Source organism: Macrotis lagotis, chromosome 7 (genome assembly GCF_037893015.1).
Source record: "Macrotis lagotis isolate mMagLag1 chromosome 7, bilby.v1.9.chrom.fasta, whole genome shotgun sequence".
NCBI lineage: Eukaryota > Metazoa > Chordata > Mammalia > Peramelemorphia > Peramelidae > Macrotis > Macrotis lagotis.
In genome coordinates, this window is record NC_133664.1 from 199992833 (window position 1) to 200018680 (window position 25848).

Below are 25848 nucleotides of genomic sequence, written 5' to 3' on the forward strand. Positions count from 1 at the left end.
GCTGCTTCCCAAATGTGTGATGGTGAGAAGGTCATCTCACCTCTCTTGACCTCTGAAGAGAAGTCCTTTCCATAAAAATAAGGGCCCTGGACTAAATAGAGGCAGTTAGGTGATACAGAGGATGGAGTTTTTAGTCCTAGAGTCAGGAAGACCTGAGTTTAAAGCTTGCCTCAGACACTTACTAGCTATGTGTTCCTATGAAGGTCAATTAACCTCTATTAACCTCTTCCTGCCTTCATTCACTAGAGATAGAAATGGCAAACCATTCCAAGATTTTTGACAAGAAAATCCTGGGGACATGACTGACACAACTGAACAACAACATGTGAGGTTCAAAGAATTATTGATTTAAAGTTGGAAGGAACATTTGAAACCATTTATTTCAAATCCATCATTTTATAGCTAAAGAAATGGAGACCAAGAAGGGTCAAGTGACTCATAAGGTCACACAAGTCATTAAATTGAAGTATCCCATATCTCAATTTCAACACTATGAAATTGAAGTGAAAATAAATTTTATTCTTTTAATAAGATAATGATTTATCAACTAACTCCATTTTGTGTTAAGCTTCCATTTTGTGAATGTTGTTTTGAGTAAATTGTATTTCTTTAAGTTTTTTTTTTAATATTGACACAAGCATTTTGTGGAATGAGGGCATAAACAATATGTGTATCTTTTTGACTAGGGTAAGCATATGCTGACCTTCTGATAGGACAAATCAACAAAGAAAAATTCATAAGCAAGTTTATCAGTAGCTTATGCAATGAGCTACCAATCAAAGCTATCTGGTAAACAAATTAGGAATACACATAACTAGAATTATAAGAAAACCACTGGAGGCCCTAGTTTGTTCGTAAATGTCATTTAGAAGAGGTTTCCCATTCTTCTTCCCTTTCTCCCCTAACCCCTTACACTGACAGCCTGTGTGGTCTTAAAGGCAGCATCCATTGATAGACTTGACAGACAAGTTCAAAACTACTCCACGTTACTACTACCCTTCTCCTCAGAATAATGTTATAATATAATAATAATAACTTAATAATAAGCATTTACATTGCTCTTCAAGGCTTGAAAAGTGTCTTACATATGTTATAGCTGAGCAGAGAGAGAACCTTGTCATGAGCACCACTATGAAAGGTACCCAATGGAAGCAACTAAGAAACAAGTTGGTAGCTTATTTTGGGGGGGCTGTTTTTTTTTTTTGCAAGGCAATGGTGTTAAGTGGCTTGCCCAAGGCCACACAGCTAGGTCATTATTAAATGTCTGAGGTAGGAATTTGAACTCAGGCACTCCTGACTCCAGGGTCGGTGCTCTATACACTACACCACCTAGCTGCCCCAGGTAGCTTGTTTTTTAAAAGGGACTGGGATTGTATTATTTGCTCTCATTGATGGATAAATTTTGATTGTATGCATTGAAAAGTAGATAAAGCCCCAAGCCTGAAATTAGGAAGATCTGAGTTGAAATATAACCTTTAAGACTTACTAGCTGTGTGATCCCAGGTATGTCACTTAACCCCAGAATTCTTCAGTTTCTTCATCTATAATATAGGATAATAATAATATCAATTTTCCAGGGTTGTTTTGAGAATAACATGCAACATTAGTTAGAAAGCACTTTGTATAGTGCCTGGCATGCAACAAAGCATCAGCTATTATTAATATCATTGTTTTTGTTTCCATCATCCTAGTTAGCATTTGAGCAGTAAACTGGCCACAAGTGTGCATTATATGTAACAGAGATTTTCTTAATTTCCCCCTTTCCTTAGAGGGAAGAAGGGAGGAAACAACAGAGCTGAGTTCCTGACTATAGCTTGATGAGCCTCTGGCTTCATTTCTTGCCTCTCACCTTGTTAGAAGAAGAGTAAATTTTAAAAAAGTCACTTTCCCTTAAAGCTCAGAATCACAGTTCTTCTGTAAACATCACAAAAAATACTCATCTGCATGTTCATTTGTACCTTGAGAAGTTGCCTGATATAGTTAAAAAAAATACTGAATTAGGAGGAAGGCTGTTTAGTGTCTGGGAATATCAGATGATTTTATATATAAATACATATAAAATATGTGTGTATATGTATTATATTATATTCCATACAGTAATAGTAATAGTGTAATGATGATCGAAAGACTTGGCTATTCTAATGCATAGAATCATCCAATGCAATTCTAAAAGACTCATGTTGAAAAAATGTTATCCACCTCCAAATAGGAAACTAATGAATCTGAATGCAGACTGAGCATATTTTTTAAACTTTCATTATTTTTCTAGCTTTTTTTTGAAACATAGTTAATATGGAAATATGTTTTGCGTGATTTCACATGCATAATGGGTATTATATTGCTTGCCTTCTCAATAGGTGGGGGAGGGGCCAAAGGGAGAGAAAGAATTTAGAACACAATAAAAAAGTGCTAAAAATAAAATGTGTTGAAAAATAAGCTCTGATTTTAGAAACTGCCATGGAGTGTGGTAAAGAGACCACTGAACTAGTCATCTAATTCTGAAGTTTTGTTACTTTGGACAAATAACCTAAGGTTCAGTTCACTATTTGTAAAATGGCAAACAAATCTTGTCTCTGTTTTCACAAAGGATCAAATGAATTATCAAATATGAAATAGTAAGTTATTAAACATATAATACTATAAACACAATATGCATTATCTAATAAGTATAATATAGATCAAACAGATACTACAACATGCTGTACAAATATAAAGGATTACTGTAATTATACACTCTGAATGATTGATCCCCACCTTTCCTACCCTATATTCATTCATTCCCAAGCTAAACCATCTCTAGAACTCTACATACTATTCCTTTTTTAGTTACCCTAAAAGTCCAAATAGTATCCCTTCTCACTGGCTCTTGATTTTTCTTGTCTTTCAATGTCACTCTTCAATCTGGCCATCCTAGACAAGTCCCCCTTTAGGTACCTCCATTGTAGGAGTATTTGGGCTCCAAAGGCTTCATTTCATATAATTTTATCTTTCAAATGAGTATCTTTGGTCTCCTTGTTGAAGCAATAAAATTTCTTTCTCAAGATTCTTTACTCCTGGTCTCTGGGGTATATGGGTCACTAGTAATTGCTCCCACCCTACCCTACCCCCAAATCCCCACAAACATACTTTCTAACAATTCCCTCCTTGGATCCTCCTGGTTCTCTTCATATACTCTTCTGCATCACAGTGATGACTCCCAAAGGTCACTTTTAAGACCCCTCACTCCCTCAAGGGGCTCATTTGCTATCTGAACACTGACCAGATATTCAAAGTACTTCAGTAGATCATATTTCTCTTGAAGAGGATCAAATGAGGTATCATATGTGAAATAGCTCAGTTATGATATATAAATATATATTTTATATTATATATAATGAATATAATATACATAATTAATAAGTATATTATATATCAAATATATATAAATTGCTAAGCAAATACAAGGAATTACTATCTATAATTATAGTATTCTCTGAATACTTCATCTCTGCTTTCCTCACCCCACCTCCATTTATTCCCAAGCTAACCCTTCTCTGGAACTCTGGGTCCTAATCCTTTTTTAGTTGTCCTAGGGAACTTTCTCAAGGGCAAGCTCCAAGTTTTCCCTTCATCCTTATAAGACTGGGGCCTTGGGAAACTACCTAATTTTTAGCTTTGATCTTTCCCTAGTTATATCATTGTCTCTTTTTTTTGTCTAGGAAATTACTTAACTTCCATGTGCCTCAGTTTACTCATCTGTAAAATGTGGATAATAATAGCATCTTCCTCACAGAATTTTTAAGAGGATTGAATGACAATTTTAAAACCCTTAACACAATTGGTGGTATATAGTAAGATGTTAATTTATATCATCATTATTATTATTTAGCAAGGAATTTAAAAGGACTTCCCAGGCCTGAAAATTATTGTACCAGAAATTGAGTTCACTGCCCCACCTCCAAACTCTTATTGTCTCTAGTTTCCAAAGTGTAAGTAGCAAAGTTGATAAGAAGCCCAGATCTTAAGTCAGGACAACCCCAGTTCAAATTCAACAGGAAACACAAGATGTATAATGAACCTGGGCTAGTCACTTAATCTCTTTCTGCCTTTTTCCACCTATAAAGTGGGATAATAATGATGATAGCATTTACCTTACAGGGTTGGTGTTAAGATCAAATGGTAATAGTTATATAGTTCTTTGCAAGCCTTAAAAGCCTATGCAAATGTTTTGTTACTGTTTTTCAGCATTTCCAGTCTTGTCCAACTCTCTGTGATGCCATTTCGAGTTTTCTTAGCATGGATACTGATGTGTTTTGCCATTTTTTTCTCTACACTACTACAGATGAGGATACTGAGTTTATTTTACAGATGAGGATACTGAGGCAAAAAGATCAGTGACTTAACCAGGTTTATCAAGCTAGTATCTGAGGCAGGATTTTAACTCAGGTATTCCTGATTTTAGTCCTGTTGCTCTCTCTCTCTGTTGTAATAAAGAGCTATAATCAGGAAGACTTGAATTCAGACCCTGGGTACCCCTGAGTAAATCAGTTAACCTCCACCCACCTCATTTTTCTGTAAAATAGGGATAATAATAATAATAATACAAATTGAAAGCTTGTTATAAAGATCAAAAGAGATTTAAGGTTTTATAAACCTTAAGGACTATATAAATACCAGTCATTATTTATTATTATTATTATATAAAGAAACTATATCATTTTGTAGGTTAGGAGTTGGAAAAGTAAGGAACCATTAGAAGAAAAAAATGAAGAAAAGTGCTTGTCAGATATGTCCCTACTTACTTACTCTTTGAACTTGGACATTAACTTCAATGAATCCCAATTAATTGTATTCTGAGGGAAGAAGCTTCCAAATAGAATATCTCAAAATGGTGCCTGTACACTTAAATGTTCCATTGTGGTTATCTAAGGCAGCTTAAACTTTTCTTGGAAGCAACTGGCAGGTGTCATATTAAAGGAGAATGGAGAGGAAAAAGATGGAGATATAAAGAAGCTTATAACAGTTAGATCCTGAGATCTTTGGCTCTTCTGTCAAAAGTATAATAATTCTTAACTAGGATAAACTGAATAAATTCCTATGATCAATCAATCAATAAGTATTTATGAAACACCTGCTATTAAGTTCTAGGCACTGGAAATACAAATACAAAAAAAATGAAATAGTCTCTATTCTCCATGAGCTTATAGTCTAACAGGAAAGATGTGTTTGTGTGTGTGTGTGTGTGTGTGTGTACACATGTATATGTATATATTAATGTATATAAGTGTAGTATATATGCTCATATATAACTATATTAATATATATAATTATTACATGTTTTATATATCATTTATATAATGCTTTGCCCTTCATTTTCGAAGAAGACGATGACATCAGGGAAGTGATACCATGACAAGCACATGAATTGGATTTGCGTGAGGCAGGGGGGCTGTGCTAAGTCATCAATCTCACTTTCTTTTCTAGAACCATCTGGGTCCAGTAGCCAGATATGAATCAGGATGACTCGAGATGGCCCTAAATGGGAGGCAATCAGGGTCAAGTGCCAAGCCTGGATTCAAATTCCCATCCTCCTGACACCAAGGCCAGTGCTTTATCCACTGTGCCACTTAGCTGACCTCGCTGTTTATATATATATATATGTATGTATTTTATAAATATAAATATATGTGCAAATAGAGAAAATATAAACATAAAAAGGTCCTATTAGTCAATTACAAAAATAGGTTGGAAGAGAGGATACTAACAGTTGAGGGCTTCAAGAAAGGCTTTATGCAGAAGATTGTGCCTGAGTTGTATCATAAAGGAAGGGAAGGAGACTGTCTGCCAGAGGTAAGTAAAGAATATGTTCTGGACATGGAAGACAGTGCAAAAGAGATAGACTATTTTATATGAAAAGCTGGAAAGGGCTTCTTTGGCTGAATGGCAAATTGAAGAAGTGGGAATGATGTCCAATGAAGCTAGGAGGACAGTCTGGAATAGGATTGTGTAGAACTTTAAAAGTTGAACAGACAAAGGTTGCATTTTATTCTTGAAGCTAATGGCGTTGATTGAGTAGGGAGTGCATTTAAATTACTTTGACAGCAACATGTAGGATGGAGAGACTTAAGGCAAGAAGACCAATAAGGAGGTTGTTGCAATACTTTAGGTGATAGGTAAGCGGTGTCAAGGGCTGAGACCATGGTGCGTGGCTGTGGGAATGGGGAGAAAGGATCAGATATAAAATTGAAAATGTGGAGTGGGGAAAAGGGACAAGCAAATCAAAGGTAATTCAAAGATTTCATGCCTGGAAGGGTGGTGGTCCTTTGAAAGAAAAGGGAAGTTTGGAAGAGGGGAGTGGGGGGAGGGAGAGAAAACAATGAATTCTACCCCCTGAGTAGAATTTCAAGATTGAAAATTGTTGTTATTTGTGGCCTTCTACACTACATTACCCTGACAGAGGGATGAAAGTGGGAAAGAGGTAGAACTGAGGAGCCAAATTTCCTACTTCTCTTCATCCCTCAGGAAGTGGTGCTCAGAAAAGTGCCTTGGTACTCAGTATTATCTTTCATCACCAAGACTGATGAGTCTGTACAGAATATGAGAGTTGTTGGAACAAGGTCTGAAAGTCCCCCAACTTAACAACTCTGATAAGAAGCAGAGAAAAGGCCTCGGTAATATTAACTGATAGGGCTCAAAGGTAGGAGGGGTAGGTTGGAAAGTGACCATAGAGATGCCCTCTACAGAAACAGATATAAGCAACATTTCTGAGCTTACCTGCACCAGTCTTTCTTTCCTCTTTGAATTTTGACTTTTGCACTAATGCATTATCTGAATATGAATTGTATGCTTTTTGAATTAACTGAAAATAATACATTTTACTCCACTTGTTACCTTCCTGAGAAACTCAGAGTAACTGAGTACTGCAAAGTGAGAAAACCTCTGATATGTGGTGTTCAGACTTATTCTTATAACAACTTCAACAAACTATGATGAAGAAACATAATTTTTCAAGTTAAAATAATCCTATAGAATAGGGTAAAGACAGATGAAGGTGTTTGGAATTATCTCTATTGATATGTTACAGAGTCACCATATAGGATTTAATGCTGGATATAAACTTAGTGGGTCAACTGATCCATCATCTATATTTTGCTTAAGGGAAAATAGAGTCCAAAGACATGCCCAAAATCACAAAGGCATTTGAACCTATATCCTCTACAAATCCAGACAATGTTCTTTCTTCCCTCAATTATCTCAATATCAGACAAATTTCTGTATTCAGAATAATTTGAGTAGGAGAAACAGAGAAAGTTCTTTGCTAAAGCTAATATAAATTCTGTCTATTCAGAAAATCAGTTTTGTTGAATCCATAAAGTTCCCAAACAAATAGGATCCAGGGCTTTGGAGTAGGAAAATGCATTTAAAGGAAACCCTTCCTCTCCCAGAAGCCAGGAGACTGTCAACCAGTCTGGTCCTCATTCTAATGCTCTTAAAAAAACTCACACCAAGAGAGACACAGACAGACAGACAGACACACACACACACACACACACACACACACACACACATACACAGAAGTGGCTAGGAGATTAGGAGAATCAAAGGGGAGCTTCTCTCCCTACTTTCTGAACCAGAATCTTTGTCTCTCTCTTGGGCAAATGTTGGCTGGAAGTTTCCATGGGGGATCACTAGAGGTTGAGTTGTACCTGGACACCTGGAGTTCCCCAAGCGAATCACACTAGCTCCACTGCATAGCACACAGAGATCCAATTTACATACTGAGGTGAGATTTTCAAAGCCATGGGAATATCCCAGCCTAGGGAGACCTTGAATAAGGAGGAAGTGGGACTGGGGAGGAGGAAATCAGTAGTCTAACAGTGCAACCTGCTGGGCTGTAGTTACAATGCAACCAGTTGGGCAGGACACGGCAGCAGAGATATAGACAGGTAGTCTTAACTTCTTTGTTACCTTTATCCTCCCAGGTAAAAGATTTAAAATCAGCTAAATTTATTTTCATGACAGCCATGCTGAAGGTATGAGATGGTGGTATTGGATAATTTATAAGATTCCATTTAATTCTAATATCTATAACCAAATATCTATCAAGTAATCAATCAACAAACATTTATTAAACACCTATTATCACCACAACATAGCTGGAACTAAGTCTTAAAAATGAGAGAGGTAAGGTGGCAAGATGTGGACCTTTAAAATGGATGAAAAATTGTTCTTAGTTATTTAATTGAAAATGTTTGAAAATATTCCTATAGGCAGTTGACTAAGTAAGATGCATTTACACTAGGGTCCTGGAGAAGAGATAAACTACTCAGACAGATATAGGAAAGCCAACATACCCATGAGAGCTGGAGAATTTAGGAAAGGACCTAGATATAGTTATATTCATACATAGAAGAGCACCCTGTTTATGGCAGATATGAAGATGCTGCTGATATCTTGAGAAGAGAAAACAAATCACATCTTTTGATCCTAAGGTCTCCAGGGGCTGATGATGAGATGGAGACAAAAATAAGTAGGATAAAACTCAAGAGAAAACTTCTTTGGTCTCTTCTGTTAGTTCTTCACCCTTATCATATACTCTAACTGTAGGTGTCCCCCAAGACTCTGTCCTAAATTCTCTTCTCTTTACTCTCAGTAGTGTCAATTAGGAACCTAACTCATTAGCTCTTCTGAAATAAATTATCAGCTCTAAGCAGATGACTCTTATGTTTTTTATTATATAGCCCAATATCACCAACCTAACACCTCAAGTTAGATGTCCCATAATCTTTATGTGAACTTTAAACTCAACAAACCAAAAAAAGAACTCATTATCTTTGACCCAAAACATACTTTCTTCTATATTTGTCTGTTTCTTTCATATCACCATCTTTTTAGTGAGCCAAGTTCACAACCTCAGGTTAAGCTCATTTCCTCACTTGTTTTCTCCTCATATGTTCAATCAGTTGCCAAGTCTTATCAATTCTTACTTTAGAACATCTCTCACATTCATTCTCTTCTATTTATTCATCTAGCCACACTATCTTATTTCAAACCTTCACTGACTCTCACCTGGATTATCATAATGACCTCTCAATTGATCTTCCTGCCTCAAGAGTCTCTCACTTCAATCTATTGTCTGCAGCTGTTAACTACATTGCAGGTCTTACCATGTCACTCTTCTCTTTAGTAAACTTTACAGGTTGCCTATTTATGATCAAATGCAAAGACTTCTGTTTGTCTCTCTTGTCTTCATAACATTGTCCTCACCTTCATTATTTATATTTGTATGCCCAATAACTAGGGCACAGTAGAAAATGAATTAATGCTTATTGAATGATTAAGATTTGAGATCTTTTGTGTCACCCTAATGCCTCCCCTGACTTGCTGCAACACTTTTCTCCTCCATAGCTAGGTATTTGGCAGGAAATGATAGGGAAAGGAAAGGTTAGAAGAAAGGGTTAGGGAGTCAGAGAGCTTAGGAGAAATAGAATGAAAGTCACAGAATCTGATAGCTGGAGAGTTGTATGACCAATGAGTGACAGGAGACTGTCTTGATATCAAGCTCCAAATTGACCGGCAGTATTACTTAATGTATAGGGTAGAAGGGAGAGAATCTTTCTTTGTAAGGAACATTAGAAATATTTTTTAATTCCATTCATACATCCCTCAGCTTTTGTTTAACAATACAAAAGACCTTTTTAAAATATGTAATTGGTGGATTAAACCCTGTGATTCATGGAAATTATTCATGGAAACTTCTTCTGGAAATATCTTTGGTACCTTAACTTCCCTCTCCTACCTTTATGAGATTGACCCAACTTTTGCCTTCAATAGGTCTCCTGTACTATCTCCTAGACTATATCTCAGTTTCTCCTTGTTTTTCCTTCAACATTCCCCTCTACTATTCCCTCCTTTCCATGATTTTTCCCTTATTCTCTCCTGTTGCAGATACTTCATTCATTTCCAAAAATACCTTATGGTTTAGAGAGGTACTCATGAACCTTAACAAACAAGGTTCCCCGCCCCCCCCCCCCCAGCACACACAGGTAGTGTCTCCTTCTTTCATCCAACTATCCAATCTTTCCTTCCCCAAAATTCATGTCAGAATCTTGAAGTATCCTTCCCTCCTTGGTTTCTGGTCTGTATATACTCAAAGACTGTGGGAGCTAAAGGGGTGTGGAGGCTAGAGATGGCTAAAGACTGCAGGGTGGACCCATGTCTAGACACAGAGTCTTCCAAACTTTCTGTCCTAGAGAAACAATAAGGGCCAGGAGTAGGGATTTTCAGTCCAAAGTAAATTCTTTACTTGCAGGTGACTGCCTTAGAGGCCAAAAAAAAAAAAAAATACAAACTGGATCCAGTCACCTGCACCTCCCTTAGGGAAAGGGAAGGGCTATATTGGTCAATAGCTTTTAAAATTATGCTTTAAAAAATGGAGGGGGCAGAGGGAGCAAAAAACAGGGTGGTCGCCTGGAATCCTCATTTAAAAATCAAAGTTCAAAAAGGGACTGGTGTAATTCAGGAAACAAAAATTGGCAGCACCAGCTTACTTCAAGAGCCTTGCCCATGTATTTTTCCCCTCTCTCAGGGAGGATATATTTAAGCACTGGAGACTACAGTTGTCTATTGCCTCAACTACTTTCAAAGTTCAAAAAGTCTATTGCAGGAACAAACAAGCCATAATGTTCCATGGACAGAGTGCCAAACTCAACCACCCAAAAAGATGAATGCCAATAATCAATGGAGGAAAAGCGTAGCATATAGAGCTACACTGACCCTTCTACATATTATTCTTCTGTCTCCTTTCATTGATTATATCACCTTCAAGAAATATAATAAGATGAAATAAAGGTGGAGGATAAGGAAATTGATAAACCTCTTTTTGTGGACAAAAATTTGCATGAGATCTTGGCAATAGATGTGGCTCCTATATTTAATACCACTCATTATTTAAAAGCTGAAATACAGCCACATCATTGGGAGTATATGGTCATTTTTAAACACAATTGAAAACAACAAACGAGGGGAAAAACCAACTCAGATTCTGATCTTCAGGATATCACTTAAAGTTGCTCCCCAAGGGAAAAAAATGAAGAAAGTATTTATTTAGAGCTTACTTAGCACAGACCACTACACTAAATGACAGGAATACAAATAGAAAAAGCAGACCTAGCACTCAGCTTACCCTTTAATGAGGGAGATAATACATATGGAAGGTTTCAATGCAAATCAATGAGAAAGTTCCCATGATCTTTAGGGTACAGCAGCAAATCAGATGGTGATGCCTCTTATCTAATGCCATTTACTCTGATAAAATGATCTCAATTTCTGTTGCTGAATGATTTAATAGTGCTGAGAATTTTTATATCAAGAACCCTCCTTTCTGAGTCTTTGGTAGTTCTGGCTACAGCATCTGCAGAAAAAGTTGCCAATCTGCATCTCTATAGGGACTGTTTACTAGGATGATGACAGAGGTCTAAAATGATCTGAAACCATTGCTATTGCAAAGACTCCTTGGTTAGGGTCATGGGCTGTCTCCATCAAGGTCTGAGGAGGGGGAGATGAGAGTTAAAGTAGTCTTCGTAGTTTACTTGCCAGCACATGTTATCTCCTTTCTCTCCCTCAGAGTGCCCCATTGCTTCAGCCACTCTTGTTGCATGACCTACAGTTGGTTGGTCTCTTCTCAATAGTTGTTGCCTTCCTGGATAATTGCTTTGAGAATAGGACTGAAAGTAGGACCAGTCCTGGATGACTTCCACATCCAGGGATCCTTTGCCCACTTACCTATTGGTAGCAGCTGCCAGTGGTGGAAGTAATGAAGAAGATGGACCCTTTTCCCACAATTATTTCTTCCGCTTACTTATGGCTATAGACACAGTTCCAGTGGCCTGATGGGACACTGTTATTTCCAAAACTCTTGGGTCCAGGGTCCAGAAATCTAAGCTGTCTTCATCAGAGACCAAGGAGAGATGACGGTCAAAGGAATGGTGATAATTGCTTAAATTTCCAGGCATATCCTGCCCCTTGAATCTCCCTTAGAATACCTTACTAATTCAACTAGTCTGATGTGCATGAAGTTAGGGGTCAGAGACTTAGAAGTAATACCTCATCCTTCAGAAACAATCTTCCAACTTTGGGGGAAGAAAAAAGATTAGGTAGAAATAGGTGACACCATATATTTGACTCTTTTACATAAAATATCTCAGTCAATTCTACCTCTCCTTTTCCTTTCTCCCAATACATTTCCTTTTCATCCATTGACTCTATACAATATATTATACCTTCATATTCTGCTCTCTCCTGTGTCTGTACTGTAAAAGCTCCTTACTGCTCTAATAAATGTGAAGGTTCATATGAGTATTATCAATATCATCTTCCCGTGCAAGAATGCATGCATTTGAACATCATTAAATTCCTCACAATTTACCCTTTTCATTCACCCTCTCTATGCTTCACCTGAGTCCTGTACTTGAAGATCAAATTTTCTGATCAGCTCTGGTCATTTCAGCATGAACATTTGAAATTTATCCATTACATTGAAAATGCATTTTTTCCTTTGGAAGAGAATGTTCAGTTTTGCTGGGTAGTTGATTCTTGATTGATTCTTTTGCCTTCCAGAATATCATATTCCAAGCCCTTTGAGCTATATTGGATGCTGTGAAGTCCTGTGTGATACTGACTGCAGCTCCACGATATTTGAATTGTCTTGTTCTGGCTGCTTGTAATATTTCTTCTTTGTCTTGGGAGTTCTGGAACTTGGCTATAATATTCCTGGGAGTTATTTTTTTGGATCTCTTTCAGTAGGAGGTTGGTGTATTCTCTCAATTTCTATTTTGCCCTCTGCTTCTAGGATATCAGGACAATTTTCCTGTAGAAATTCTTTAAAAATAAATTCAAAGTTCTTTTGCTGATCATCACTTTCAGGTAGCCCAGTAATTTTTAAATTGTCTCTCCTGTTTCTGTTTTCCAAATCCATTGTTTTTTCAGTGAGATATTTCACATTTTCTTCTAGTTTTTCATTCTTTTGATATTGTTTTATTGTGTCTTGATTCCTAGCAAAGTCATCAATTTCCATTAGCTCCATTCTACATTTGAAGGATTTGTTTTCTTCAGGGAACTTTCTTATCGCCTTTTCCATCTGGTCAGTTCTGCTATTTAAGGTATTTTTCTTCTCATTAACTTTTTGAACTGTTTTCTCCATTTGACCTAAACTAGTTTTTAGTATGTTATTTTCTTCAGCATTTTTTGGATCTCCTTTGACTAAACTGTTGACTTGGTTTTCATGTTTTTCTTTCATTTTCCTCATTTCCCTTCCAAATTTTTCCTCTACCTTCCTTATTTGACTTTCAAAACTTTTTTGAACTCTGAAATAGCCTGAAACCAACTTCTATATTTCTTGCAGTCTTTAGATACAGAAACATGGACTATCTCATCTTCTGAGTGTGTGTTCTGATCCTTCATGGGACCAAAGTGATTGTCTATGGTCTGGTTCCTTTTTTTCCCCCTGTTTGCCCATTTCTCCAGCCTGTGCCCTGTTGGGGGGGGGGGGCTTCCCGACCTTTTGAATATTATTGGGACACCCCCACAAGGATCTCAGTTCCTTCAAGATTTTATGAGAGGTTCTGACTGCTCTCCTGGTCTGTGCTTTGGTTTGTGGATGACCACAAACACATCCCTCTGCCCTGGAGCTGTGAGGACACTCCCTGCTCTAAGGGCAATGGGTGGTACCAGACTATGACCAAGGTCTGAATATGGACAAAGCACAAGAGTCCTATACCAGGGTCAGAGGAGAGACCTCAATAGTCTCCCCCCGCCTTACCTTCTATGGGCTAAGTACTCTGGAAGCAGCTGCCTGGTGGCTCCCTGCTGGGCAGCTATATGGGCCTGCTTCTGCTTTCCCAAGATCTTCCAGATTACCTTGGGCTGAAAAAGTGCCTCACTGGATCTTTCTGTGAGTTCTGTCTCTTGAAAATTTTTTAAGAGCCATAATTTTAAGGGTTTTGGAATATTTTGGAGAGAGCTTCTAGGAAAGGCTGTTCTCATGCCACCATCTTGACTCCGCCCCCAACACCATATATTTGGATGAAGTTCATTTATCAAGGTCACAAGAGGATGCATGAAGGTGAAGATATCACTGAAAATGGAAATAGCATCTTTAAGCTATTTGGCACAGAAGTAAGTATGTAGGAAGGATATCCTGTGCAGCCAAATTTACTTATTCTTCCTAATAGCATCAATTGCATACTGAATAAGAAAGTCTACTCCCAACTCCTCTCATCTTCCAATCAGCAGAAGCCAGCATAGTGATTTATATATAGCAGAGACCTAAGAAACATTTATTAAATTATTATTAATGTCTATTAAGTCAATAAAAGTCCATACATCATATACTTGTTAACTAAGTATAATTCCCTGAATCTAAGAAATTCAGCCCAAAATTTGCTCTATGGAAGTCAACCAAATTTCTCATCCAGTTAGAGGTTAGTTAGGTCTCTTTCCTACTGTCTGTTCCACATCAACATATACTTTCCAAAGATGAAGTATAGGCATATTCCAACCAAGGTCATCAACTGACCAATAAAGTAGTACCGTGACTGTAGGTTTGGACTTAGAGACAAGAAGACCTGTGTTCAAATTTGACCTCACATTTAGCTGTATGACCCTGGGCAAGTCACCTCACCTGTTTGCCTCATAGCAAATAGTAAGGAACAAATAAGACAATATTTGCAAAATGCTCAGCCCAATACCTGGCAAAGAATAGGGGCAATATAAAACTTATACCTTTCCTCCATCTGTAAAATGAAAATAGTAATTTCAAATACCTCCCAGGGTTGATGTGAGCATCAAATGAGGTCATAATTGTAGAGTGCTTAATTCAGGAACTGGCACATGATAAAGGTGGTTATAAAGGCTAGATATGACCAAAATGACTGAACGCTGTTATTTCACAAAAAACAGAACATTAGACCAAACAAAGATATAGGGGAAAATGCATTCCATTAGACCAGGGCAGTTTGTAGCCAGAACTCTCTCTCTAGTTTGAATCATTACTGCAAAAAATCTGACAGGCAACTCAGGCCACCAGGATGGTAGGATTTCCCAACATGGAGTCTGCTTGATAAATGACAGAGTCTCAGGTTTTAAAGTTAGTTGCCATCTAGCCTAGCATCTGCTTCCAGTGATCATTTTCTCTATAACATCCCTCAAAACTTGTCAGTCAGGCTCTACTTGAAGACCTCCAGTGATGAAGTTCTGATATTTTGACATTGTAAAATGCCATGGGCCAAGGTTTTACTGTTAGGAATCTGCCTCCAGGAGGCAGTGGCTATTAGAATGAAAGTCATTCCATTAACACCAAAACTGTATAATAGGCAAATTTCCAGAAGATCTCTTCGCTTGGCAGAGTTTACTTCACAGAGTTGCTGTGAGGATCACATGAGATATTATTTGTAAAGTAAAGCCTAAAACATCACAAGTACTTAATAATTGCTTGTTCTCTCTCCCCTTTTAGAGAAACAAAAGATATTCTTCTTCCATGGGGATATCAAAAAACAAAAAATATTCTCATTCTCCCTCTGAAGGAGTCTTATTCTGATTACTAGATACTTTCTTTATCATCACCATTAACAATAACAATAAACTTTGTGTCAGGCACAATGCTAAGTGTTGTGAAAACAAAGACTAGTCCCTCTTACACAAGCACAGTACAAAAGCATTCTGTTATTCTCTTATTCCTCTCTGGAAATCCCAGAACAAACAAAGGAAGAAGGAGAAAGACAAGAAGACTGGATGTTGTCAGATCAGGCCCTGAACTAAAGCATAATATGGCAGTGACTAGGGTTCCATTGCAAATTCTACCACCAACTTACTCCATAATCTAGGCTTCAGTTTATTCACCTGTTAGATGAGGACAAAGAAGAGTTCTAAGGGCCCTCAACTCTAATAGACTTATGAATCTCTATCTAGTCTTCTATTTCCCCTTCTCATCTCATCTGTTTCAATTCTCTCTCCTTCCTCTTTCAAAGAATAGAAAGTTTCTTTCAGGGACAGGAAAATAATAATGAATCCACAGACAATGCCATAAATTCAGGAAAAATGAATGATAATACCTTTGCATGAGGGTAAAAGATTTAAGTAATAGAAATTGGCATTATTCCTTCTAGATCTTCTATTTTTCTAAAAGCAAGCCCAGATCATTTTAATAATAACCTAACTGACCTGAGAAAGGATAATAAAGAAAAAAAGGTTCCCCTGACCTGAGCACAGAGTAAAGTGCAGTCTTTATGCATGAAACCTACCCCTTGGACAGTTAGGAATAAATACATGACAATGAAATATCATGAGACTGCATGCAATTCAAAGGATTGTAGATTTTTAGCTAAAACTATTTAGCTTTATTTAAAGCTATTTAGAGGTCATATAGTACAACCTTTTCATTTTATACCTGAGGAAACTGAGACTCAGGAAGGTCAGGAGACTTTTCCAAAGTCACACAGTTGTAAGTAGAAAAGGTTGGATTTGAACCCAGGTCTTCTGATTCCAGTCCTCTGATTCTGGTCCTCTGAACTCTTTCTACTATATCAAACTATAGTGTCAGAATGTCACCTATAAAGAACATAAAGAATGCATTTCTACAGCCCCAAGCCCCTATATTAAAATGAGAACAGGGAGAACCAGATTCAAAAGAAGACTTTACAAAAAGAATCTGTGGGATTTTTGAGTTCTAAATATACCTGGGTGTTTTGTCTCATTTAGAATAGCTGGAGAAATTGTTCTTGGGAAAGTATAATGAGCATAATTTGTTAGAGATTAAAGAGAATGACAAAACTTTGTAGGACACAGAATAGCATTAATAACAAAATGGCAGGAACCATAGGAGTCTTATTCAGGGCAGTATTACATAAGACAAAGATTATACAGGTTTCTGGGAGAAGGGTTGCTCACCAATGAATAATTTCTATAGACTCAGATGCAAGTCTTAATCTTCTCCAATTAACGTTTAAATAAAACCATTCATGTTTTGAATTTAATGAAGATTGCAGAAACTGGTAAGTACCCTTGGGAATTTGTATCTTGAAACTCCCAGATCATCTGGGCGTGAGCAACAATTAAAAAAAGAAAGAAGTTCTCCTGAGTGTGCCCAGGTTCTTCACGTCAGGCAAATGATTTGGACATGAAGGTATTCACATTATTTCCTCTCCTCTACATCCTCAAACCATCCTTCCATCACTATTGCTCAAACAACTCTGAAGAAGGAAAACAGGACAAAGGAATGGAGAACAAGGTGATAAATCCATCTGCCTAAAACATAATTTGTTGGGTATCCCTACTTTCTATGACAGCCACAGATCTTACCTGATGAGGTCAATAGGTTGAAACTTATAAAACACTCCATAGCGTGCCCATTCTTGGTAGAGGAGCTAAAAAAAAGAAAAGAAAAAAAAAACTAGTTAGTATAGTCTTCTAGGAGTTCCAGAATCACCAACATCAAGGTCTCTGTGCAAACCTATTCTCGACTGTTAAGTTCAAGTTGGGGTATTATCTATGAAGCATAAGAACCAAAAAAACTCCTATTACATTAAATCATAGCAGAAAGTATTCTTGAGTAGTAACTAAAGCTACCTCCTCATCTGCAAGAACATGTGTAATTCCAGAAGCCATGGAGTTTACTGCTTTATTGCCCTCTGGAAAGGTTCCACTAAAGCTTTATATTCTCCTTCTTATATTATACTTTTGATTTGGCAAAATAGCTAGCCCAATAAAATGACCCCCTGCCCCTCCTTTGATTGAGGCAAAACTGGAGTTGTAGATTGAGAAAGAAGAAATACCACTAAAATAAATAATAGGGAGACCCTGGACTTGAAATTGAAAGACTTGGGTTCCAATTTTGGCTAATATCTAAAAACTATGTGACCTTGGGTAAATTATTTCACTGCTCTGAGGTTCATTTTCTTCATCATTCAAATGAAAGCAGTAGATATATGACCTCTGAGTATCCTTCCAACTTTTTCTGATTCTGTGAAAGCACAGACTTCATGTGGCCTTCACAACAATGATTTCAAGTCTGGCTTAAGAAAATGAAAGATCATATAATAACAACTCTAGCAGTCAACTGTACTATGTTGTTTCTAGCTTCAAAAATACTGACAAGCAGCCTAGCTCCTATGCCAATAAATAGGGTAATTTAATAATGCACTATAAATTATTCATTACCTAGAAACTCATGCCTAACATGGTCATTGTTCCTTGATCATAGAATAAACTTTAACATGGTTCTCTCATTCATTATAGTAGGTAGTTTATTTCCATGTCTTTTTAATTAAAAAAAAAGAATTGAAGAAATTACTATGTTTGGCTTTGTTTGCGCACTGTTTATTTAATTTTTGCATTGTTTTTCTCTTTATACAGAAATCCAGTATTGTGTAATGGAGAATCAATTCTAGTCATAGCTTTTAGTTGCCTTATTAAATAAATATCAGTTCCAAATAACTCCATTCCCTTTATTAAGAGCCTTTGGTTGCTTTGTATCATTTCTGTGAAACCAAAAAAGTTTCTCAACTGGATATATACATTATCAGTATGTCTTGGGACAACTGACAAAAAGAAATCTTCTTATGCTCTCCTGAAACTAATAAAAATTCAAGTGTTTCTACTCTGTTATAGTATAGAGTTCAGAAAGAGGACTTCTGGGTCAGATGTTCCTCCTCACAAGTCACTCATATAAGCACCATGTTTTCTTGGTTGCCTCCCAAGTGCAAATCACGGTCTCACTAGTGCTAAGCCATGGTAATGATGTCAGATTGGGCCTAAAGGGAAACAAATCTGCGTCACAGGAGAAAGACATTGCTCCCCTTAAGGGCCTAAGTGACATTAGTGCCAGATACCCTGGCAATCTCTTTCAAAATCAACCTTCTTCACTTTACCCACCCATACAAGCTGGCTAGGAAAGAACTCTCATCTAGTCTGAAGTTAAAAATTTTAAATTCCCCAAGAAGGCAATCATTGTAATAGATAGGACCTAAAAGTCAGAGTTCAAATCATAAGCTCTACCCCAGGTTTGGCCCTAGATTCATCAGAGAAACTGGATTCCAACCAGGTACAAGATTCTGATATCCTAGCTCTCTCCTGTGTGTCCTCGGGCAAGTGATAATTTCTCCAAGATTCTGAGTCTGAATTCTCTCATCGATAAATTGAAGATGTCCAAAGATGTGTAAAATTACTTCCAGGTCTTAATATATGATCCCATGATTTCACATAAGTATTCTTCCTTTCTCTCTTTTCTTATTAACAAAATAAAAAAAAAGTGTGCTATTCCATTCCAATATCCCTTGACAAAAGCTATAGAAAGCCATTGGCCTACTTTAAGAAAGTGTTTTGTCAGTGAATGATTGAATGAAAAACAATTCACTAAATCCTTGCTAGATGTTAAGCCATGGGATAGAAAATGAGAGAGTACATGCTCTCGAGGTTTTCACACTGTAACTAAAGAAGACAAGAACTATTCTGTTTGGTTGTTTTTCTGTTGTGTTCAACTTGGCCCCATCAGGGGTTTTTTTTGGAAGTGATTTGTTATTTCCATCTCCTGCTCATTTTATAGTTGAGGAAAAGGAGACCAGCAGGGTTGAGTGACTTGCCCAGAGTCTCACAGCTAGGAAGTGCTAGCAGCCCACAACTACAGGAGGGTTCAAAACAGGAGGGAGGTTCCAAGGAAAGAAAATACAGCACACTGAAACTGCTTGCAAGGCTAGAGCTATCCTGTTCAGATGTGCGCATACATACACATACATACATGTATAGGCATGTGTGTATTCGTGCAAGCATATCCATATATTTGTGCCCATACATATAATCTACATGTATAAGCATGCATAGATGTTCATGATGACATATGTGTGCATTATATAAACTACCTATTACTACACATGTGTGCAAAATGTATACATTTGTGCCCGACCTGTGGTTGAGCATTTTGATCAGCCACAGTCAGACACGATGTAATTTGTCTCAAACATAATGATGTCATTTTGATCTTCTTTAATAACTAAAGACAAGAGTCAACCAACCAACGTATACATTATTGTAAATCATATATACACACATACAAAAATATGCACACATATAATATATATATGCAATACACAAGCAGATTTGAGGTACTGGAATGATGATAAAGTGTTTGCCCATTTTCTTCTTTCTCTGGCCAGTCTAACCATTCCATCCTTCAAAGGGTGATGAAGTAAAGGCTACTAGTATTTGCCCTATATGATATATAAACACAGAAAATCTAGCAAAAAGCTGATTGAAGAATGGAGGTAATGATCACAAGACCAATAATGGATTATACAAAGGGAAAGAGATAGATAAGATAAACTTTCTTTTTTAAAAAAATTTATTTATTTGAGGCAATGGGGTTAAAGTGACTTGCCCAAGGTCACACAGTCAGGCAATTATTAAGTATCTGAGTCTGGATTTGAACCCAGGTCCTCCTGACTCCAGTTCTGGAGCTCCATCCACTGTACCACCTAGCTGCTACCCCTTAAGATAAACTTTCACAATCACTTCCAGGCCCCATCATCTGAAACTGATTCTCTTCTCAGTAATTAAGTGATCCTGAGCAAGTCACTTAATTTTTGCCTCATTTTCCTCATCTGTAAAATGTGCTGGAGAAGAAAAATGGCAAACCACCATAGTATCTCTGCCAATAAAGTCCCAAATGGGGTCATGAAGAGTCAAACACAACTGCAAAATACTGAAGAACAAGAAACAGTCCCCAGAAGCTCATTACTTTCTTTCACAAAGAGCTTGGGGCAAATTGCCCACGTGTGGAATTACACCTAAGCAGATACTGGCCCAAGATAGCACAGAATAAGAAGCTATGACCACTTACCAGTAGCTAATGAGGCAGCTAGGTGTCTCAATGGATAGAATATCTGATTATTTACTAACTGGTGACCCTGGGCAAATCATCTAATGTGTTTGCTTTAATCTGTTGGTAAAGGAAATAACCCATTTTTCCAATATTTTTACCAAGAAAACCCCTTGGACAGAATGACCCACATGGTCATGAAGAATTAGGCATGACTGAACAGCTGAGCAACCATAACCTCATGAGTGATGTAGATGTGGTGGAAAAAGTAGCACAGCATAACTCCATGGGAGATCAGTGGTTTTGAGAGAAAGTTCATTTTATTGGAAAGAACTGTTGGATTTGGAGTCAAAAGATCTAGGCTTTAATCTTGACTTTGCTATTTGTTTCCTTTTTAACTTTGACCAAGTCATTGAAATTCTGTGGGTCTAAGTTTCCTCATCTTTGACTGGAGTTGAGGACAGATTTGATGTCAAGAAAATGATTCTTCCTGACTCCAGGCCTGACACTTTATTCACTGAACCACCTAGCTGCCTTTGGCACACTCGAGACCTGAAGATCTAAGTTTCTCCTGTCATCTTGTGACCAAAAATTAGCATGGTCCTGATTTCCTCATCTGTTAAGTGAAGAGCACTGTGAAAGATCAAAAGAAACATCAACAACAACAAATCACAAATAGTTCCATGAAGTTTATGCCTACTGAACCACTATGGGAACTCAAATAAATCCTACATGGGCAGACATGCCCAGGTTAAGAAAGTAAATACTAAGGCAACTCAGTAGCCAGAAGATGGAATTTGTAATTAGGAGACCTGAGTTTTCCTTCTGTCTCCATCCTTGTTGGAATTTGGGGGTTAGGTCAATTTTACCTGTCTAGAATTCAATTTCCCCATCTCTAAAACTAAGATGGAATGGGATTGTGAAATAATTCCTACTTCTTCATACTTCTGAGGGAAACTGAGAAGAAAACGTCACAATCCATCATGATTTTCTTACCAGAAAAGGGGGGGGCGTTTACAAAAATTACAGACTGTTTTCAATGTTCATTTTGCTCACCTCATTTTTTTACATTTTGCAAGGCAATGTGGTTAAGTGGCTTGCCCAAGGACACATAGCTAGGTAATTATTAAGTGTCTGAGGCTGGATTTGAACTCAGGTACTCCTGACTCCAGGGCCAGTGCTTTGTCCTCTGCACAACCTAGCTGCCCCCTCACATCACTTTTTAATGGTAAATTTCAGAAACTAAGTATATATATATATATATGGAGAGAGAGAGAGAGAGAGAGAGAGAGAGAGAGAGAGAGAAGGTGGACAATATGATACTAGTATTTAAATTCTGACTAAATTTCTTTTTTCCCCCATTCCTTCAAATGGCAGGTAGAGGGAGCTTTTATAATTGAAGCACAGGAGAAAGCTGAATTTGAAGATAAAATATGGTGTAAAAATGGAGTCAAATGGCATGCCTCAGTTTCTCCCCATAAATAATGTGTCACTCTCTGGGAGCTAGCTATCCATCTGATAGTTAACTGTGACCTTCTAAGAACCTAACAGAAGCATAGTTCAATAGTTATTCCCTATTGAAGGAAGCAAAGGCAATGCTCCTTCAATACCCAAGTCATTCACTCCCTCCCCCATTGTTTGGGCTTCGAGGAAGGGATAGCCCTATCTTCTTCCACCCTCTCTCTCAGAGGAGAGGGATCTTCTTCTTAATTGGTCTGCAAGAGGATAACTAGGTTGCCTGTTCCCAAATGGAGTTGAGTCACTCAGACTATACCGAAGAGGACAGGAAATGCCACTCACAGGGACTTGCCAGACCTGCCTAGAATCAGACTCAGAACTTGATCTTGGGGCCCAAGGGAGTCCACAGGAATAGAAAGTAGCAGGCAGGGACTGGTGAATGACAACAAATACTTAATGAATAGACTTGGTATACACCCATAAAAGAGTCAGAGAATTTCCTATGTGAGGTAATAACTTTATCTTCCCCCAATTCTGTAATTTTCTTTGCATTTCTCAATAACTCAGGGTCTTAGAGTCAGAAAGTTCTTCATTATGCCAACTCAAATCTCTTTTTCCTACAGTGATGTCACAGAATACTACATGATATAGGATTCACAGAAAGTTGGCATTGGAAAGACCTTAGAGATCTCAGTGCAGTCTTCATTTTACACATAAGGAAACTAGGATCAAGGCAAATTAAATGACTTGCCCAAGGTCACACAACTGGTACATGAGTAGGAAAGCAAGAAGATAAACCCATCCTTCTGATTCTTCTACTACAAAAAGTCTAAATGAAAAATATCACTTGCCTTATTCTTTATGGGAATCATTTTTTTATACATTAGAAATTTAATTAATTAAATAATTAAGTTCTGGTTTTTGGACACGTTGAGTTTTGAGATGCCTGCAGAACATAATAATCTCAATATAAAAACATCAGCTATTTAATACAACTGAAGGAAATGAAGTCAGTAAAGGGACTGGATCTTGTAGTTGGAAGAGACCTCAAAGACCTACTCCAAAAAGTATCTAAGTAACATAATTAAGTGTTCAACCAGTTTTTGATCCAGTACTTACAGTAAGGAGGAACCCAGTATCTCTAGTAGTGACCCATTCAACTTTTGAATTGCTCCAGTTGTTAGGAGTTTTTCCTTATATCAAGCCAAGCTTTTCCAACTAGAACAAGTCTAATCCACTTTTCACATGACAGCTATTCATGTAACCATTATCTCCCCCAAGTCCTTTCTCTTCCAGGCTAAACATATGCAGCTCTTCAACCAATTCTTATCTGTCTTGATCTCAGCACCCTTAACTACCCTTGTCATCCTTCTCTGACTCTCCTCAGATATTCAAACTTTCCTAAGATGTAGTACCCAGTACAAAATACAATATTGAAGTTGGATTTAACCAGGCAAGAGGCTAATTATATCCCTAGTCCTGTCAATTGCCTTTCAAGGCAGACTAAGATCAAAGTAGTTTGGGGGATGTGGGGTGGTTCTGCTAATAATATGTTTTTGAGTCATGTCAAACTTTTAATTTACTGCAACTTCCGGATTTTTTCAGATGAATTGCTATCTAGTCATACAATGCCCACCTTCAATTCATAAAGGTTATTTGTTCAAACCCCCAAATCAGACATTAAATTTATAACTAATAAATATTTAAATAGCAAATCCCTGGGTGCCTCTATTGGAGATCCTAATCCTGGTTTACAATGAACTGTCCATGACTGAATCCATTTAACTCTGTCATTATCTAGCCCTCATTCCTCAATGTTTTTCACAAGGATAACATGAGAAATTTATTTTTCAAATGCTTTCTTGAATTCAGGTAAACAGTATCTTCAAAGCATCTCCCTGACTAACTAATATTATCTAATAACTTTGCCAAAAATGAAATAAAGTTAGTCTGGCAAGAATTGTTCTTGATACAGCCATGCTGTCCCCCCTCCCCCCACTATCATCTGACCATTTCCTTTGTTAGATGTCCATCCCTCTAATGATACAGTCTGGAATACTAGGAAATGAAGTCTAACAGTAATCTATGATTTGTGGATTCCAGGAGTTTCCCTTTTTTGAAAACTGAGACATTTGTCATTTCCAGTCCTGAGATATGACCCCTAAACTTCATAGTCTTTCAAAGATCACTGATAGTGACTGAAGAATTATATTCACCAATCTTTCAATAAGCTGGGACATAGTTCTTCTGGACCTGGTGATTTGAACTCACTAAGAAAAGCAAAGTGCCTTTGGTGTTTTTTTTCATTGGTTATCTTTGATGTCAATTGCCAATCAACCTTTGTTTCTTCAATTCTTGCCAGTACAAAAATTATTCCTCTTGCCAGAAATAATAGAAGCAAAGACAGAGATGGATAGTTCTGATTTTTTTCCATCTTTAGTACCATCATGCCATACACTACAAGCAGCAGTCAATCTTTGTTTTTGTCCTCCTTTACACAATAAAAATAATGGTTTCCTTAGAAATTTTCATCAACTTCAACAAATACTGATACTATACTTCAGAGTTATGCCATACTACTATATTCATCTTCAATACCTAGCTCAGCTTTCATCTCCTAAATCTTTCTGTCATTCAACTTGCACTTTCAAAAATATTTAACATATACTGAACACTGTCATAAGTGCTAGAGATACAAAACCAAAAGAAATTTCTTTAGAACAACTGACTCTTGTTCTAATGGAGCAGATGATGTGCAAATAATTATTAATATATAAGAGATAAACATTGCAAATGGAAAGTAATCTCAATGAGAAGGCACTAGTAGTAAGGATATCAGGAATAGACTCCCACAAAAGATGGGACCTGAGCTGTCTCAAATGACAGGGAAGATAGGAAGAAGAACATTCTAGACATAGGATAGCCAATGAAAGGCAGAGTTGGGAGTGTCCTGTTCTAGACCAGAACAGATGTATGGTAATATAAATGTAAGAGAGTGAAGGATAAGGAAGGTAAGAAAGGATGAAGTTGTGAAGGGCATTACATGCCACACCAAACACTTTCTATTTGGTTCTACTGTAGTCATACAAAGTAGGGCAGTGGCATGGTCACATTTTGAAAAATCATTGGCAGTTGATTGGAGGATGGTTTGGGGTGGGAGAGACTGAAGATGGGAGAATAACCAGAACTACTGGAATAGTCTGAATGTGAGATGATAGGGTCTGCACCAGGGTGGTGACAGTGTCAGAAGTATGAGGGAATATATTTAAGAGATGTTACACAAGACTTGATAATAGATTTAATATGTGGGGTGAATGAGTGAGGAAGTCAAGGATATTACTAAGGTTATGGAAAGATGGTAGTACCCTTCATGGTAATAGGAAATTGAGGAAGGGGAGAGGTTTTAGGGGTAAAAATACTAAATTCTATTTTGAGACATGTAGGGCACCCATTTCAAGAAGTCTAAAATGTAATTGGTAATGCAAGATCATAGCTCAGAAGAGTAAGCTGGGCATCATTTGCAAAGAGATCATTGAACCCATGGA

General features: G+C 37.3%; 1 protein-coding gene across 1 annotated transcript in view; it reads right to left on the reverse strand.

Moving 5' to 3' along the window:
* The window catches only part of ANO2 (anoctamin 2), a 546921-nt gene that overhangs the window by 342752 nt on the left and 178321 nt on the right, over positions 1–25848 (reverse strand). Inside the window, exon 9 of the mRNA XM_074195316.1 lies at positions 17335–17399. Coding sequence (XP_074051417.1) covers positions 17335–17399 — 65 coding nt within the window. The remainder of the gene's footprint in view (positions 1–17334; positions 17400–25848) is intronic.